The sequence below is a fragment of the Schistocerca piceifrons genome, chromosome 7, assembly GCF_021461385.2.
Source record: "Schistocerca piceifrons isolate TAMUIC-IGC-003096 chromosome 7, iqSchPice1.1, whole genome shotgun sequence".
Lineage (NCBI taxonomy): Eukaryota > Metazoa > Arthropoda > Insecta > Orthoptera > Acrididae > Schistocerca > Schistocerca piceifrons.
Genome location: NC_060144.1, coordinates 171,317,635 through 171,338,000, shown reverse-complemented (window position 1 = coordinate 171,338,000; position 20,366 = coordinate 171,317,635). Strand labels below are relative to the sequence as shown.

The following is a 20,366-nucleotide window of genomic DNA, read 5'->3' as shown; positions in this document are numbered from 1 at the left end:
TTCATTGAGCCTCGGATGTGCCGTCCCGACGCCTATACAGCATGGCAATATTCCATAGGCACTAAACGGAAAAGTATTGCGACGCTAAGAACAAGCAAAGTGCCGATACATCAAGAGCCATTGCTGTGATTGTATGTGTGCTCTGTGCCTCGCCATCTCGCCGCCTGTCGACCGCCGCAGCGATACGAACAGATTGAAACTTTTAGTACTGTATTCGTGTGGACCAGTGTTATTTTTGTTCCATACTGTTCAATAACAACTTAAATTTTACCAGAACTGCCCTATCATTGAATTATCCTCACAACTAACCTAGGCAGGGTCCTTTCCACATGTTGTGCAATCCGAGTGTCCCGAAATGAAGAATTAAAGTTTATGTTAATAATAATTACCTGCAGGCCTAGCTATGTTAGAATGATGTTTAAAGAACTTTGTTGTTAATGAATATATAGGTAAATAACAAAGGTCTGACAAAGTTGGAAGATAATTTTGAAATTGAATTAGTAATGAAATTTAATTATTTTGAGGCAGAAATAATGGTAGTTAAATGAGCAGGAAATAAGACAAAAAGAGTAGTAACTCATATATTGGAAATCTTGAGTACTTAATGATTTCAATAATCAAAATGTTCAATACAGTGATCTTAACAGTTTCAGCCCCCCCCCCCTTTTCTTTTCTATTCATTTGAATTCTGTAGTGTACTGAACTGATTTGACCAGCAAAGTTAAAGTCAATATAAAACCAAAATTTATTAGTGTTTTACCTTTTTCAAAATTGACATTGTATGTGTGTTTCGAAAGTGCTATTTCTAGGGTAACCTATGCCCGATTTTAATCAGACCAATAGACAGTACGAAGTTTGTAGTAAACATTATAGTGTTTTGTTGTGTATTTATGGCTTGTCCCTGTTAGTACAGAAAGTGAAATTATTAGTTCAGTAGATTTTCTGGTTCTAAAATTTACCATATTATGCAGTGTTATTACGTGTTGTTTTCTATGAACGTACGTCAACTTGTACAGGGAAGAAACTCAGTTAATGCCTAATTAGGCTGGCGACCGTATTATTAACAATTTGGTAGCATCTGCTGTGTTGTTTCTTGCCCGTCCTAACGTGTGGTTGCACTCCGGAATTGCTTGACGTATCATTATTATTACTGAGTGGGTGTAAGTCTGATTTGCCTCCATTCAGGTACACGCGGTCAAAATCTATACAAAAATCCTTTCTCTTAAGGTGAAGCCCGTCAACTTACCATAGTACAGGCTCTAAAGAGTATCGTGTGCATTAGCGCAGTGTTACAGGTTCTCGGCCACCCTCCATACAGTCCAGACCTCTGATTACGCAATTTTTTGTCCCCTTAAGAAGTCTCTGAGGTGAAAACGATTCACCTCGGACGACGACAACCAGCTGTAGGTGCGGAACTGGTTAACATCGCAGCCCTGGGAATTTTATGAGACAGACATTCACCACCTAGTGTGACGGTGGGACAAGTGCCGCAATAGCCAGGGTCAATACTCCTAACATACTGGTACTGGTTTCTGTAATTATGCCTCTGGCTTGTTTCTTTTTGAAATCCCCTTATATTAATGAAATTAAATAGAGCGTCCCTTATCTTTGCAGTGTACTGACACTCTAACGAGTGCACTTATATGAAGTTTCAGTAACCCCCACTGAGAAAATTTTTCCATTCCTTTATTAAATAAACAGTTAAGGCAAAAGGCAAACTGCTATGCTATAGCAATACACAGCGTGCCTTACTGCAGGCACATCAGTCGTCGCTTCATAGCGGGAAACTGTTTCCTCATATACACTGATAAGCCAAAACGTTATGGTCACTCCCCATCGCGACGCTGGATGATGCAGGGTGGCTTTGCGGGCACGTGGAGGGGTAACAAAAGTACACTCCTGGAAATGGAAAAAAGAACACATTGACACCGGTGTGTCAGACCCACCATACTTGCTCCGGACACTGCGAGAGGGCTGTACAAGCAATGATCACACGCACGGCACAGCGGACACACCAGGAACCGCGGTGTTGGCCTTCGAATGGCGCTAGCTGCGCAGCATTTGTGCACCGCTGCCGTCAGTGTCAGCCAGTTTGCCGTGGCATACGGGGCTCCATCGCAGTCTTTAACACTGGTAGCATGCCGCGACAGCGTGGACGTGAACCGTATGTGCAGTTGACGGACTTTGAGCGAGGGCGTATAGTGGGCATGCGGGAGGCCGGGTGGACGTACCGCCGAATTGCTCAACACGTGGGGCGTGAGGTCTCCACAGTACATCGATGTTGTCGCCAGTGGTCGGCGGAAGGTGCACGTGCCCGTCGACCTGGGACCGGACCGCAGCGACGCACGGATGCACGCCAAGACCGTAGGATCCTACGCAGTGCCGTAGGGGACCGCACCGCCACTTCCCAGCAAATTAGGGACACTGTTGCTCCTGGGGTATCGGCGAGGACCATTCGCAACCGTCTCCATGAAGCTGGGCTACGGTCCCGCACACCGTTAGGCCGTCTTCCGCTCACGCCCCAACATCGTGCAGCCCGCCTCCAGTGGTGTCGTGACAGGTGTGAATGGAGGGACGAATGGAGACGTGTCGTCTTCAGCGATGAGAGTCGCTTCTGCCTTGGTGCCAATGATGGTCGTATGCGTGTTTGGCGCCGTGCAGGTGAGCGCCACAATCAGGACTGCATACGACCGAGGCACACAGGGCCAACACCCGGCATCATGGTGTGCGGAGCGATCTCCTACACTGGCCGTACACCACTGGTGATCGTCGAGGGGACACTGAGTAGTGCACGGTACATCCAAACCGTCATCGAACCCATCGTTCTACCATTCCTAGACCGGCAAGGGAACTTGCTGTTCCAACAGGACAATGCACGTCCGCATGTATCCCGTGCCACCCAACGTGCTCTAGAAGGTGTAAGTCAACTACCCTGGCCAGCAAGATCTCTGGATCTGTCCCCCATTGAGCATGTTTGGGACTGGATGAAGCGTCGTCTCACGCGGTCTGCACGTCCAGCACGAACGCTGGTCCAACTGAGGCACCAGGTGGAAATGGCATGGCAAGCCGTTCCACAGGACTACATCCAGCATCTCTACGATCGTCTCCATGGGAGAATAGCAGCCTGCATTGCTGTGAAAGGTGGATATACACTGCACTAGAGCCGACATTGTGCATGCTCTGTTGCCTGTGTCTATGTGCCTGTGGTTCTGTCAGTGTGATCATGTGATGTATCTGACCCCAGGAATGTGTCAATAAAGTTTCCCCTTCCTGGGACAATGAATTCACGGTGTTCTTATTTCAATTTCCAGGGTGTATGTAAGCGGAGCAGACACGGAGGGGGGATCAGCCTAGTGAAGGTATCAGTGGGAATGGGGAAATCAATTGGGGTAAGCGACTTTGACAAAGGGCAGATTATTATTACACAGAGCCTCTGAACGAGTAATTCGAAAACGTCTAAGCTGGTCGAATGTCCATGTGCTACTGTAGTGAGCATCTAGGGAAAGAAGTGGAAGGACAGTGAAACTACCACTAGGCGCTAAACGATTGGTAATCAACGACCCTTCACAGAATGTGGGGTTCGGAAGCTTGTCTGCTCTATGAAGTATGATAGATTGTCATCTGTGTCATCTCTACCGAAAGAGCACAATGCTGGTGCACGCACAAGCGTCTCGGGGCACATCTTTCACCGTACATTGTTGAACATGGAGCTCCACAGCAGACATGTTGACCCACCTGCATCGTCAATTACGATCGGAGTAGGTACGCGACCATTGGTACTCCACCGTCAATCAATGGAAACGTGTCGGCTCTTCTGGTGAATCAGATTTTTGCTACACTACGTCGGTGGTCGTCTCCACAAACGTCGTCATCGAGGTAAACGGTGGCTCGAAAGTGAAGCGCGCCACGGATATAGGCTGGTGGGAGCAGTATTAAGCTATGGGAGATATTCTCCTGTGATTTCATGTGATCATTTGTACATATCGATGACATGATAACAGTTGCGAAGCCCCTGTATCTCTTCATGCTTGATGTCTTCCTGACGGCGATATCATATTTCAGAAGTATAATTGTCCTTGTTTCGGAGCCATAACCGTGCTACACTGGTTCGAGGAGCATTATAGCGAACTCACGTTGATGTCTAGGCGACCAAAGTCGTCTGATGTAAATCCTGTAGAACCCACCTGAGTTGCTCTTGGGACCTTGACCGCATACGCAATTCAGCTGCCCGTTACTTATAAGAATTAACTGTCGGATCCCAGATACGAAGAATTAGTGATATATTTCGTTCCAAACACGGACCAATACGCTATTGAGCAGGTGATCATAATGTTTTGACTCATCAATGTACATGGTTTTCGGAAATTCCACTCACAAGTAAGAGGGTGCATATTTTGAATAGGAACCCATGTCCGGAAACGTACCGTTTCCTTTATACATGCTTTTATTGCAGATGTTTGAACATCCAATTCTGCTTGAGGAACTGAATTAGCCGCGATGTAGTATATTTAGTAGCCAACAATTCGGAAGAGAACATAAGGAAACATCAATTTATCATTGAAGCACATTGGTTTGTATGAACACCTAAACATTACGTGTCTACGTTCAGTACGTACAGAACAGTACTGATGCATTACAACAGCGGCTCCATGTGGTGACCATCAACGTTGTTACAGACATTGTACCTACGAAGTACTTTCTGGTACTCTCCCTCCAACCCCCCCCCCCCCTTTGTCTCTTAAATTGCCCGCATCTCGTGGTCGTGCGGTAGCGTTCTCGATTCCCACGCCCGGGTTCCCGGGTTCGATTCCCGGCGGGGTCAGGGATTTTCTCTGCCTCGTGATGGCTGGGTGTTGTGTGATGTCCTTAGGTTAGTTAGGTTTAAGTAGTTCTAAGTTCTAGGGGACTGTTGACCATAGATGTTAAGTCCCATAGTGCTCAGAGCCATTTGAACCATTTTGTCTCTTCAATTACTATTGCAGCTACCAGAACTTGTGTTAGCAGATCTTCCTGTGTCGCTATACGAGTTTTGTAACTTAAACCTCGTCTACTGCCTCACAAGAAGTAGGCCATACGAGTTAAATCCGGCCACGGCGGTTGGACCACCGCGGTCCCTCCATCTTTCATCATATCGTCTGTTGAGATGTCTCCAAACTGCACATGGAAAGTGAGGTGGTGCATTATCTTGTTAAAACCACATTTCCTGACGGACATTCAGTGGCACAGCTTCCAAGAACGAGTCCAATATGTTTTGTAGGAAGATCAAGCACCAGTTAGCTTGTGTGGAAGGAGGTATGGTCAGACCACATTACCGTCCAGAATACCTGCCATCACGTTACTACCTAACCGGTGCTGAAATCCCTGAACATGCGTGGCTCGATGGTTTTCGTCTGCCACAACGTGGCAGTTTCACGATTTCAGAACACAGTTCCTAGTGAACTTACATTCAACTCTGAACAAAAGTCGACGTGGAAACAGGGGTGTGTCGATGCAGCGGTGCAAGAACCAAGTACAGTAGACAAGGAGTCGTAGAAAACCTGTGAGACCCATACGGTGTACCCTTTGTAAGTGGTACGGATGTAACTGTTGCTCATACAGAACGTCCCAGACGGTACTGTGACTAACACCCATTGCACACGAAATTATTCGAAAACACGTTGCCGGCGTCTCGTCAACGCCATGCAACGTATCTTCTTCAAACATGGGCGTGGGACGTCGCCGTGCAGCACTACAGTCCTGCCTCCTCACGGTGAAGGTGGGTGTTTCTCGGAGCCGCTGCGTAACTAAGGCAAAAGATTTTTTCGATGGCGTGATACAACCTACTAGCAGCTCTATCGCTCCCTCTAGCTTCGCCGTACGCTAGCAGCATGTATGTTTTTTGCGAAAACACGTACCTAACCACGTTTATTGTATCGGAGATGCACATGCACTTGCACTGAATACATCTGGCAGCAAGACAGACGTCCGACCTAGTACAGGTCATCCTGTCTACCCTAATGCATACCAGGACAAGCAGCTCTCAGTATTCTCTCTTAACAAATATGAATGTGTTACATATCTGCAATGAAACCGTCGTAGAACGGAAACGAGACGTTTTCGGACACGTGTTCCTGATCAAAATACTATGTATTCACTCCCCTCTATAAGTCTTAGAAATTTGTTACGGGAATTTCCGAACACTCTGTAGACAACATATTTATTTCTACTATGCGTGTGGTACTAATTTTATATAAACACTTCTTCTTATGCTTCTTCATCTTGGCCTTTGTCCCGTATCTTCGTGGGTTCACCATGCTACTTTTCCGATTTGACGACGTTGGCAGTACAGGGTGGCCGGATGCCCTTCCTGTCATCACCTCTTTCCGCCAACCACGCCATCCAACACACCCCCGTCTGTGGAGAGAATTTGTGTACCACAGCTGTCTGCCTTTAGTGTTATCCTATGTGAAAGTGTCCGAACGTTTTCTTAGGGGATACGTGGGTACCAGCTCGGTATTAACCTAGTCGGATGTGGGAAACGGCCTAAAAGCCACATAGAGAATGGCCGGCACACCAGATGTCGGCATTAATCCGTCAGGTGGATTGTATCCGGGGACGGTGAGCCTCCCCGAATTCCACATGCAGCGTGCTACCGTGCGCGGCTTTCCAGGAGTGTCAAATTTCATATGTATACGACGAAGGCTCATTATTGCGACCGAATAATTTTTATACTATGTTGACTCGATATGATTACCACACTGTATGTAGGCTACTCATACAGTACATTCGCCAAATGTCTCTTGGGCGCTGAACGCATGTTTTGTTCGTAGGCGTAACCCATCCACTATATGTCAGTAACGCATATGTTAGCTGCTCATTTTAACTGCTTCGTACCAGAACGTCGGCTGCAGGTAATCCTTGAGCGGGGCATCATAGTGCCTTTTTAATAGAAGAGAAGTATGTTCTGACTCGGTAGTAATTGTCTGTGAGTGGTATTGTGAACTGTTATGGACAATTTTTATTTGTGTTTATATCGTGCAGAGTGAGAATTAAAAAAAAAACAGGGTGTTAGAGGTTGTACACCACATTGAATTACCGTCTTCATCACGTGAATTGCATGAAGAGCAAAGACTCACTGCAAACACTATCTTCGGTTTGATCAAGAAACTTAAAGATGCCACTATGACTGAAATCCTGGAGAATATAGAACTGGTGCAAATGCCTTACGAGGACATTACTAATGCCGAAAATATGTATGAGCCTTTTACTCATGATGTATTTTCGAATATGTCAAGAGGGTAACTGAAGCAAAAAACAAAGGCTGGCCGTTGAAAACAATTATGCATCACTTCAGAACGGACAAGAATTATCTTCGTCGTTATTAGAGATACTATGAACAACAAGGAACAAAACGTGAGAAACTCAAGGTTACATCCGAGTAATTTTGGTCTCTGTTTCAAAAGGTAAGGACTAATGCTTGGCTGTGAGTTATACTCATATAAGGCGGTGGGCATGCCCAAATCTAGAGCGCTTGGACTGACTATTTGAAAGCAAGATCTACCTGACTATAGAATTTTAAGACAATTCACTAGATTGTGAGTCGTAAAGTTACGCAGTTTGTAATGTACTAACATGCTTGAGCGCAAAAAGAGAGAGACAATTACGTGGTCGAATCTGGTATTGTAATTCACGGACACCATTGTTCGTAATCATTCAGCACCTGAAATTCTAGATATCGACCTTTCTGGATTTAATTATGAAATTCACAGAGAGCGCACACAATGTAGCATGGATGAACGAGACACGGTTCTCGGGGTGCAGTCAGGTCTGAAACATCACATTCGTATACAATTCAGCCAATTATTTCCATGGATGGTTGATTTCTTTCTCCTCTACTCGTTGTCTTCCGTGAAGCAATTGGTACATTTGGTCCTCTTGTGAAAAAGGAAATAATCCGACCTTCGAACGTATACATAACGGCTTCAAAATCAGAGTAGACCAGCATATTGTTGAACAATGGTGGGATAACTGTGTTATTCCAGTGCTGTTGTCTGGGATTTTATTCATTTTCACTCCATCAAGACGATCTGTTCCTAATTCGAGATAAACACGTATAGGTAACAACCATTCGTCCAGGCACAACGTCCCTTGTTCAGGCTTTGGATGCATGAAGTTTTCCCCAGTGAAAAAACGTTCCCACACCTTTTTATGGGCGAGTTGTACTTGACAGCACTGATACTGAACTTCACAGTCCTAACGCTATCATCAACCATGATGCAAAGGTACATTTTCCAGGTGAATGTAGTGTTTTTGATGCTCGTGACAGTATTGTCTACAATACGGAAAATACAAGTTGCTCAACACCCAAGAGTGCAATCGCATCATTTATCCATTGTGCATACTGTCGCTTACATTTTTGTTTAAGAGATTTCTACGCCAAGACACACAAGCATGCGTCATAATACGTAAGTATAGTTAAATGAAATAAATAAGTAATAATAATCGTTATGTTTTACCTGTGTTTCCTGTGCTATTACTATTACAGCACTATCTATAAGGCTCAATTACACGTATAATTACTGCTATAGGCAGCTAAAATGGTGCAGTAAGTACTGATTACATCTGACGTTTTCATCGCAATTAATTTTATTTCAATATCGGTGATACACATGAGGAATGTATCTTGTCAGAAATGTTACTGTTTTGTTTATACTCAAATCGGTTTCTGATGAATTTCGTTTGTAATTTTGGTACATTATATACGGTAAGTTGTCTCTGCATTTTGGAGAACTTGAGATGGTCATTAGGGACGAAAATTAATTACCTGTTGTACTAAAAAGCTTTGGTGACACGTAAGTGCAATAAAAATATGTAAATACATTCTTGGATCACTGGACAGAAGAAACATATTTAGTTGGAACTCGTGGACAAGATCAGATGATATCTCGACTGCCCCGACTCGCATCCATAAAGAAGGTGTTACACTGTTGCCCTGGCCAGCACAATTTCCAGACCTCTCACCCACTGACAATATCTATCCAGAGTTGGCGACAGCGTGACGTGCCATCATTCGCGAGCCACTTCCAGCGCGTGACACTGCCGTACAGTCAAAATATCATAGACTAACGTACCATTCTGCAATCCAAGCTAACCCATTTTATATCCAGCCATGTTATAGCCATTGCTGTAGAGTGTATGCCTTCCTGTTACGTGACAGGATAGTGGAAGTGTGAATAGTATAGCGCCCGTTAATCCAGATAGCGACATCACCTTCAGGAAGACACGTCTGAGTATCGACTAAGCAGAAGCTTTAGAGAAACTCGGTATCATGGAGTACCTTTGCCAGTCAACATTAACGCATTGTCACGCATGTGTAGGTGATCGTTGCAGACACTTCGAAAAACACCTGTGACGCCTCAGCAGTGCTTTGTGTAATGTTTCATTACTGTAGGGCATATATTCGCAGGGATGCTCTATCCTGTTTTTGTTGTAGGTTTAAGCCACACTTGCCAACTCCCCAAACACATCCAATTTTTGAACCATGTTTTAGTAGAAACTGAGAGTACAGTGATTGAAACTCAATAATAATGTATTTTCAGATACAATGACACTAATTTAAAACGAAAATACCGCTTGCGGGCGGCATCGGACATCCTCAAATCATGAATTACATCGACGGGCAAAAATACGGGAACACCCGCAACCCAAAACGTTACCAGTTACCTAGCAGACAGTGTCGGAAGTTCCATGCGCCTTTTCGCGGATGATGCTGTAGTATAGAGAGAAGTTGCACCATTAGAAAATTGCAGCGAAATGCAGGAAGATCTGCAGCGTATAGGCACTTTGAGCAGGGAGTGGTAACTGACCGGTAACATAGACAAATGTAATGTATTGCAAATACATAGAAAGAAGCATCCCTCATTGTATGATTATATGATAAGAGAACAAACACTGGTAGCAGTTACTTCTGTAAAATATCTGGGAGCATGCGTACGGAACGATTTGTAGTGCAATGATCATATAAAATTAATTGTTGGTAAGGTGGGTGCCAGGTTGAGATTCATTGGGAGAGTCCTTAAAAATGTAGTATATCAACAAAGGAGGTGGCTGACAAAACACTCGTTCGGCCTATACTTGAGTATTGCTCATCAGTGTGGGATCCGTACCAGGTCGGGTTGACAGAGGATATAGAGAAGATCCAAAGAAGAGCGGCGCGTTTCGTCACAGGGTTATTTGGTAAGCTTGATAGCGTTACGGAGGTGTTTAGCAAACTCAAGTGGCAGACTCATCAAGGGAGGCGCTGTGCATCACGGTGTAGCTTGCTGTTCAGGTTTCGAGAGGGTGCGTTTCTGGATGAGGTATCGAATATATTGATTCCCCCCTACTTATATCTCCCGAGGAGATCACGAATGTAAACTTAGAGAGATTCGAGCGGGCACGGAGGCTTTCCGGCAGTCGTTCTTCCCGCAAACCGTACGCGAGTGGAACAGGAAAGGGAGGTAATGACAGTGGGGCGTAAAGTGCCCTCCGGCTTGCGGAGTATAAATGTAGATGTAGATGTACCATAGCTAATACGGTGTAGGAAGCTCTTTGGCATTCAGAACAGCTTCAACCCGCCCCGTAACGAATAAATAGACATTCTGTATGGCTTTAAATGGAATTTGTACCATTCTTCCAGCAAAATAACCGTAAGTTGAAGTACCGGTAATGGGGGTGGGTAGAAATCACGCACCCTTCCCTTGAAAGTAGACCACAAAGGCAGTGACAGAGGTGGCCAGGGGAGATGCGACAGTTGATGCTCGTGCTCACAAAACCAGTTCTGAAGGATGAGAGCAAACACCCTAACATGGGTTGGGCCTGATCAGCCAAAATGGCCGTAATGCGACCTGTCAGAGGAACATTGGTGCCAACGGATAATCACTATATTGCTGCCCAGATCATCATCGCAAGCCGTTATGTTTCGCTCTTGGGACGTAAACTCGATCAGAAGTTAGTGAGGAACAAATCTCGTTCGACCAAATAAATTTCTTTCATCGCCCTATAGCTCAGGTTTTATAGACACGGTACCAAGTTTTCCTGTTGTGGATATTTGCGTTAGTGGCGAGTGGTTTGCAATTGAAACGTGTAAATGGAATAACTTTACTATGATCGGCAAAGTACTGAAAGAGAAAAGAAAAATTTCAATCAAAATCTGATCATACATGGGACGAAAGGATCGTTTCCTGCTGCTGCGGTGGCGACTATATCTTTCTTGTGTATACTTGTCTAAAATTATAATGATTTCTGAGGTGTTGAGGAATAACATATTCATGCTATCGCACCTCGTGGGCCGATTCTGAGGCAATTCACCTAATAAAATACAACTACGAAGCCTACTTTTTTATGGTATTAGCAAAAACCATCAAGCTGTGAGTTCAAGGAATTGTGAAGTAGCGGCAGTGCTGAGCTTACCTTGTTCACGTGGTCCCTGAGGACGTTCGAGTAGACCATGGCCATGGCCTCGAGCGCCATGAAGGTGATGAAGCCGGTGATCCACGGCACCACCAGGCCCGCGTTCTCCTGCCACAGGCATGCGAAAACATCATCGTTACTCTCACACTCCAGTTTCACAATTAGAACGACTTTCTAAACACGACGTGGGTTGTCTACGAGCACTTTTGTAAGCCACCTTAGACTAAAACATTATAAAACACAATCATATTAGACGTTAATAGGGTATGGGAATCCGGAGCACAGGATTGATATATTTATGAATGCTGCAAGACTCAAGTGACGAAATACTAAAGTGCCACGTCACCTTTGTTGGCTAAATCAGGAAACTGTGTAACTGGATTCTTGCAAATTTGTCTGATAGAAATGTAGACATATAGGCCGTGGAGTCGATCTTTCGCATCAGTTGCTATGTTGTACCCATGGTAGCGATAGATCAATAATGACTCGACTCCGCCGTATTTAAAAAGTTGATCTCAGTTTTTAAGTCCAACTACTTGACGAATGAGTTAACACGTTAAATATCTGACGTAATGCCTATGAAGTCTTCATGGTCTTACGGAAAACCCTAATTATGTTGTTTTTCACATAATTCATTGAGGGATGATTAATAAAAACGTCAAAATCAAAAATGGTGCCTAAAGAATCCTGGGAGTTGCAACGTGTTCTCATTATCAAACACTATATAATTTGCACTGTGTCATGAGAAAACTAATTTTTCATCCAGCGCGATGTTTATGACGTCATATCTCGTCGACTTTTGCAGTACGATCAGTGCTATTTGCAGATACTGTTTGCTAAACGTGTTGCGAATAGAATTACTGGTAAAATAGTAATAAATTAGAATGTAATGACTGATTCAGATGTTTTTTGAATCAGCATCGAAAATATAGTAAGCGGTAAACCTTTTTCCTTTCATTACTTCGTGAAACTATCAGAAAGAAACGCATTCGAAATGGTTTGAAATTAAGTTTGTTGGAAATTGCTAAGTTCTCTCATTTCTCAAATAGTGAGTGAACCTATAGTGTGGGTAATTTGCGCCCAGAGATCTCTGCTGCCTCAGCACATACACATAATTATAACTTTAAGAGTTGACTTTTGTGTTACACTTTTACGTAAGACTACATTACTTAAGGAGTAGATTGCGAAAGCATTCTATATTTTCTTGTCACTATAATTGTATAAAAAACTGAAAAAAAATTTTGTTGACCTTGGAAGCTGTTACATAAGTGTTGGGACAACAGGGGCATAATTCCAAAGTACCGTTATACAAGATGTTTTCGATGACGTCATCCAAGATGGGGGGGGGGGGGATGAAGTCATTCAAGATGGCGGATTTTGAGGGGAACTGAATTTTGGCAGGAAACTGCCACGCCCCACTCGCATTGAAAAATTGCGCGATTTTCAAATTCCAACATGATAATGTGTCACACCTAGAAAAATGGAGGGAAAAAAGGACTTGTCTATATTATTTAACCAGTTTCAAGCATGTCTGTTCGCCACGGGGTCTGGACTGGCTTAGTTCATATCGTCGCAACCAGAGAGCGCACTGTGACGTCAGATCATGACACAAGTACCGTTATGCAAGATGGCTGCACCCAGTGTATCCACCACGTGGCTTGGTACACAGAGGATGCTGTCGTGACGCCAGCTTATCACGCGAGTACCGTTTTTCAATATTGCTCTGACATCCCGAACGCGCCACGCCGCCCGACATTTCGCGAGCACGTTGGGGCTGTTGACAGCTGCCACGTCGTCTGACAGCTAGCGAGCACGTGGGACTGTCCCGCCGCCGCAGCCGGCGGACGGGCCCGCGCTAAAAGCGCGCTGTGGTCCTGCCTGCTGCGGCAGCGAAACTGTACGTCGCCGTTTGACCCCACAGCATCAAGCCCGCACCTATATGCTCGCAGCGTACATAGTCTTCTGTAAATATGCTAACTAAAGCAACGCCCAAATCGCGCATCTAACCTATCAGTTAACTAAGTACTTAATTCCATTTCAATTTTAATCATATTCAATAATTCAACTTAAAATTTCAATATTCAATGATTAAACGAGAAGTTCCATATTTGCCGACTATTAGTGCGGCGTTCATTCATGACTAAGCACCCCCCCACCCCCACCCCCTAGAATGCTACACTCCTATTGGTTACGTGATCCGACTTTCAACTACCTAGTTTCAATTGCTTTTCAAGGTCCCGACCACCACCTCTTCATAGGAACCGCTACCGAGTTTGAGTTCTGGCAGTAAAGAAAGGTCACTTGGGCTTTCACCACTAACCTAAGAAAATTGTTGCAAACGAAGCTCACCAACAGTAACTTAGGACTCCAGGGCCCAACCTCTTCGTAGGCTCTGAGAACTATGCGACTTAACTTTTGAGGTTATCAGTCGCCTAGAACTTAGAACTAATTAAACATAACTAACCTAACGACATCACACACATCCATGCCTGAGGCAGGATTCGAACCTGGGACCGTAGTTGTCGCTCGGCTCCAGACTGTAGCGCCTAGAACCGCACGGTGATTCCGGCCGGCCCTCTTCGTAGAGATTGCTGGTAAAAGGACTCAGCCCACACTTGGCTGATGGAGAGACGAAGGAATGTACTTTACTTATTTGGGAGCAATTTATTTTGGGATGGAGTATATGTACCACAAAAAATGCGCTCTGACATGCCCCACATCATACAGACCTGCAAACTACTACTACATGACTCATCTGTAACGCTCTACACACACGCTTGCAAATTGTAAACCGTCAAAAATAACACGTTGTTCAACCTACAGACGTACGATCCACTCATAAATAAGCAAAACATTTATGTCCAGATAGCAAAACTACTCGTAAATTGTCAAAATAATAATCCATCTAAAAGAATCTGCTTGCTAATCGTCAACTGTCGAAATCATACATCAGCCTATATTTAAAGAACTAGAGGCAGGACCACCACCAAGTGTATTTGCCACTTAGTCCATAGCCAACTGACTTAGTTCATATCCATGCCACTAGAGGACGCTGTAGTGATGTAAGGTGATGCCGCAAGTACCTAATCTAAGATGGCGCCACCTATCGGGTTCACCATGAGCTCCAGACCCCCAACTGTCTTAGTATATTTCGTTGCCACCAGATGACGCCTCCGTGACATCAGCTGATAACGCAAGTACAGTTATCCATGATGGCGGCAAACAGTGTATTCTCCCCGAGGTCTAATACTCAGTACCACCAGCAGAGGACGTTGTCGTCCTCTTCGTGACGTAAACCAAGATGGCGAGGGAAAATGGTGGGAAAACAACTGTCTGCTCTGGGCTGCTGCGGGGAGTAAGGCTGGAGTGCACTCTATTTTTTTTCAAACAACTTATTTAACGATAGAGTATATGTATCACACTGATACAAAAGATCCACGCAGATGTGCCTGGGGCCATGTTGCACAGCCCACAGACAGGCAACCAATTCGTTATTACAGTACACAACAGCAAACTGCTCCTAATTAAATCTTCAAACTGATGTGTAGACACGCTCAGTACTCGTAAATTGTCCAAATAGCGCATAGCAGGGCCTACAGAACCACTTACAAAATAATGCAATCAACGCACACAAGCACAGTCCACTGCCCCCTGTCCAGTAGAGTACACGGGAGGTAGCGATAAGTGACACATCACTCAGGTGTCAAACCAGCACAGCCACTGCTCAGCTTCTGCAAGCATGTGCTGTTGGCACCCCCATTCATATGTAACACCACTCACAAAATAATGCAATCAACGCACACAAGCACAGTCCACTGCCCCCTGTCCAGTAGAGCACACAAGAGGTAGCGATAAGTGACGCATCACTCAGATGTCAAACCCGCACAGCCACTGCTCAGTTTCTGCAAGAATGAGGTGTTGGCACCCCCATTCATACGTAACACCAGAGAAATTCCTATCCGCTAGATCCGATGATGAAGCAATTGCACGTACGGTCCACACGGCCGTCAGCTGTCAATGCAGTCACATATTTCCTCGAAGTGAGGCAGGCCGGCCGGATTCGCCGAGCGGTTCTACGCGCTACAGTCGGGAACCGCGACCGCTACGGTCGCAGGTTCGAATCCTGCCTCGGGCATGTATGAGTGTGATGTCCTTAGGTTAGTTAGGTTTAAGTAGTTCTAAGGCCTAGGGCACTGATGACCTCAGAAGTTAAGTCCCATAGATCTTAGAGCCATTTGAACCATTTTTTGAAGTGAGGCAGCTGTAGCTCAGGTCCTGCGCTCTCCGTCACAGTTCGCGAGCCGGCGTCGTCGAACACTGGTGAAAATTGCAAGCCTCCATACAGTCACCGTTATATAGTCCTAGCATTTCAAAGTGCATTCACGTCAGTCTCAAATTCGAGGCATCCCCAGGTACCACTTGTCTTTACCATTGAAGGCAGAATAGTACAGAGCATCTTGACACACGCGTTCAACTGCACATACCCACCACAGCTTGTCTGACACATTGCCATCTGAAACATTCTCAATGTTATTCTTACGCCACATGGCTTTGTGAAAAAAAAATATCAGCCAAGTCCAGCTCTCTGTAATTTAATAGTGCCCCAGAAAGAGTTAACGCTCGCTTTCTTGTTCTCTCAGCTTATATGCGCCAAATTCCTGCCCTAGCAGAATCTGTTTACCAAAAATTGCCGAATCCAATCTTCCTCCCGGACATAACGTGAAAGCCTTCCTGCTCTCAACATATGCAAATGATCTCACCACTCCTATATCACACCACAATCAATCGAGCATTTTCTTTCTGGGGATTTCTGTCGTTATTTTGCAAAGATTTCTAAATTGCACCAACAGTTCCCTCAATCTATACACCCCCAACCTGTTCTTTCTTTCTACAGACGCTACACCCAGTGGTAATAAACTATTTTAAACTGATCACCATTTCGCGCCGAAAACTGAACATCATAAAGTTTTCTACACGTCATCACATACAGGGTGTTTCAAAAATGACCGGTATATTTGAAACGGCAATAAAAACTAAACGAGCAGCGATAGAAATACACCGTTTGTTGCAATATGCTTGGGACAACAGTACATTTTCAGGCAGACAAACTTTCGAAATTACAGTAGTTACAATTTTCAACAACAGATGGCGCTGCGGTCTGGGAAACTCTATAGTACGATATTTTCCACATATCCACCATGCGTAGCAATAATATTTCGTAGTCTCTGAATGAAATTACCCAAAACCTTTGACAACGTGTCTGGCGGAATGGCTTCACATGCAGATGAGATGTACTGCTTCAGTTGTTCAATTGTTTCTGGATTCTGGCGGTACACCTGGTCTTTCAAGTGTCCCCACAGAAAGAAGTCACAGGGGTTCATGTCTGGCGAATAGGGACGCCAATCCACGCCGCCTCCTGTATGTTTCGGATAGCCCAAAGCAATCACACGATCATCGAAATATTCATTCAGGAAATTAAAGACGTCGGCCGTGCGATGTGGCCGAGCACCATCTTGCATAAACCACGAGGTGTTCGCAGTGTCGTCTAAGGCAGTTTGTACCGCCACAAATTCGCGAAGAATGTCCAGATAGCGTGGTGCAGTAATCGTTTCGGATCTGAAAAATGGGCCAATGATTCCTTTGGAAGAAATGGCGGCCCACACCAGTACTTTTTGAGGATGCAGGGACGATGGGACTGCAACATGGGGCTTTTCGGTTCCCCATATGCGCCAGTTCTGTTTATTGACGAAGCCGTCCAGGTAAAAATAAGCTTCGTCAGTAAACCAAATGCTGCCCACATGCATATCGCCGTCATCAATCCTGTGCACTATATCGTTAGCGAATGTCTCTCGTGCAGCAATGGTAGCGGCGCTGAGGGGTTGCCGCGTTTGAATTTTGTATGGATAGAGGTGTAAACTCTGGCGCATGAGACGATACGTGGACGTTGGCGTCATTTGGACCGCAGCTGCAACACGGCGAACGGAAACCCGAGGCCGCTGTTGGATCACCTGCTGCACCAGCTGCGCGTTGCCCTCTGTGGTTGCCGTACGCGGTCGCCCTACCTTTCCAGCACGTTCATCCGTCACGTTTCCAGTCCGTTGAAATTTTTCAAACAGATCCTTTATTGTATCGTTTTCGGTCCTTTGGTTACATTAAACCTCCGTTGAAAACTTCGTCTTGTTGCAACAACACTGTGTTCTAGGCGGTGGAATTCCAACACCAGAAAAATCCTCTGTTCTAAGGAATAAACCATGTTGTCTACAGCACACTTGCACGTTGTGAACAGCACACGCTTACAGCAGAAAGACGACGTACAGAATGGCGCACCCACAGACTGCGTTGTCTTCTATATCTTTCATATCACTTGCAGCGCCATCTGTTGTTGAAAATTGTAACTACTGTAATTTAGAAAGTTTGTCTGCCTGAAAATGTACTGTTGTCCCAAGCATATTGCAACACACGGTGTATTTCTATCGCTGCTCGTTTAGTTTTTATTGCCGTTTCAAATATATCGGTCATTTTTGAAACACCCTGTACATACGATACTTGCAAGAATATTGGACCGTCAGACCGATCTGCAACCAGGGAATATATCACCAAGTACTGTCTCGATCAAGTAAACACGCAATTCATATCCTCCACCATACCAAATCACCCCCTTTACTCTCTCAGAACTGATGTGCAAAGACAGGCTCGTTTCAACCAGGCACAAACGCATTACTGTTTCCGCTTTCTTGCTCACGTTTCTACACACATTTCCTTACTCCTTGATTAAAGGAACAACCATGTTTACGCCATAATATTACACAATTTTCGCCGTACAAATAGAGTAAACGTATACCTGCTCTCTCGAATACCGAAGTCGGTGATGTAACAATTTCCTGATGATCATTATACGATCTTTTCTACGTCTAGAGAACAGGCAAACGTTTGTCCAACATGCCACAATCGATATTCCCTCTACTAATTAAAGGTACAAAATGTAGAGAAGCAGTCGTCCAAACAATTTACATGGGAGGCAATAACGCTCCGCCGAAAACGCACCATCTTCTCAAAGTTACGTATGATCACGAAAGCCGTCCAGCAGATACTAGGGATTAGTTCTCTATTCGATCGTCTAGAAGATGGTAAAGTTAACTATGATAGATTCCTACACTCCAACAGGCCTCTGCATTCGGAAGACTGCTACCATTAACATGGGAACGGGAATCAATACCACCACAGACTTTGCATACACGAACACATTCTAGAAAGCCCATCACATATTTCCTATCATTCCACATACAATTAAATCTTACGATCGGTGTCTCAACTTAAAGGTATTCGACAATGAGCGAAGTATTGGAAACGCACTCTGTTGAAACCCCGATTCCTAATTATTCCTAATTATTCACTCATGTACGCGATCGCTGTTTAGCTTCTAGCAACCCCCAGAAGCTGTCACCCATCCACAAAAGTTCTTCCCCAACTCAAAGAAGAGATGTTACTCAATCATTATGTGCTAAGCAATGCGCAGATGTGATGGAAAAGACACCATCGATGTTCTGTAATATTAAGCAACAGACTTGATAGCGCGATGAATTTTATACTAATTCGCATGAGAAAGAGCTGTAACTAGGTATGATTTAATGGCTGACTGATTCATTCTAGAGAAGGATAAATTGTTGGAGGTAAATTTTTTCAAGTTTTCTGTCTGGATGCATCAGTTATGTGATATAGCCCACGTTCTACTCGTATACAGCTCCGTGTTCTGTATCTGTTTTAAAGCACTGTCTTCTTGCGATCGTTAACGGTAAACCTGTCTGTCATCAGAGGACTTCCATCTCATGTGTGGAGAAACTTGACACATTCCTCTAAACGAATTTTGATTTTGTGCGATGCCCCTGTCGCATTTGTGTGTGTACAATCGAGACTTCTGCGTCATACGTAACTTAGCGGTAAGAGCTTGTGACGTGCTACAATCCCTGTCTACACATTTGCCCGACTGATGTGCCGTTTACAGAGTTAGTGATGGAACGACTTGCCATTTCCATAAGTCGGATGCTGCTGCTATGTGTTTATCTGTTTCCCTGTAGGATGTGTCCCCCACTACTAACTATCATTTTATATATAGGCATGATGGAGTCATAGTATAATTTGTGAACAATGATCGGATGTGAACAGTGGACACTATACGTCTCAGCAAAGATATATTGTGCTCGTATCATGCAACGCAAATATTTTATGATTCCATAAGATAGTTCAGCGTAGAGAAACGGGGAAGATAGTCTGATAGTTCGGAATCGCATGCGATCTAACATTATAGCTAGTTTTTAAGTGCAGAACGTTGTAGTCTTAAGAGTGTATGTGTTTATGTTCTCTCTCTTAGGAATACCATCCAAGTGCGGATCCTGTACTCTAGAACAATTCTTTAGAGTTGATAGCTTGGTTGATTTACGTGAAAATCCGTTGAACTCCATCCCTCTGGGGCTCCATCGCATATAAAAACCAATCATTTGTGGTTCTTCTTAACTGTCTGCTATTATACGACCGCACTTTGGACTCTGTTACTATACATCGATAAGGGGTGCTAAGCTCCTCGACATAGTCGTATCTCGAGAAATCTCGTGCACTTGGACGGGTTAGGACTCAGAAAGCTCAATTCATTCAGGAGACGTGGATTATAGTGGCCTTCCTATGGTCGGTTGCAGATTAATTCGCCAAATGTGCTGCAGCGCTTGTTGGTCAATGACAGCATGAGGATGGTCTTTTACCATAAGACGGCGAGAATGCTCTGTGACTCCCGTGCACTGAGAGATAGATCGCAAATTAAACACTATCCTCGAGGTGATAGAAATATGTAGAGCACTGTCTCGTGTATTTTGATGGTTTATGTGTTCGATAATTAAGAGTTAATGGACGTACTACTCAGTCATCTATCGATGTTCGCAATGATA

The 20,366-nt window shown here is 44.5% G+C and overlaps 1 protein-coding gene across 3 annotated transcripts in view; it reads right to left on the bottom strand.

Annotated features, from left to right (window-relative positions):
* The window catches only part of LOC124805010, a 1,149,888-nt gene that overhangs the window by 75,852 nt on the left and 1,053,670 nt on the right, over window positions 1–20,366 (bottom strand). For all 3 annotated transcript variants that reach the window (XM_047265410.1, XM_047265412.1, XM_047265411.1), the window contains one exon: window positions 11,431–11,538. In XM_047265410.1, the coding sequence (XP_047121366.1) occupies window positions 11,431–11,538 (108 nt within the window). The remainder of the gene's footprint in view (window positions 1–11,430; window positions 11,539–20,366) is intronic.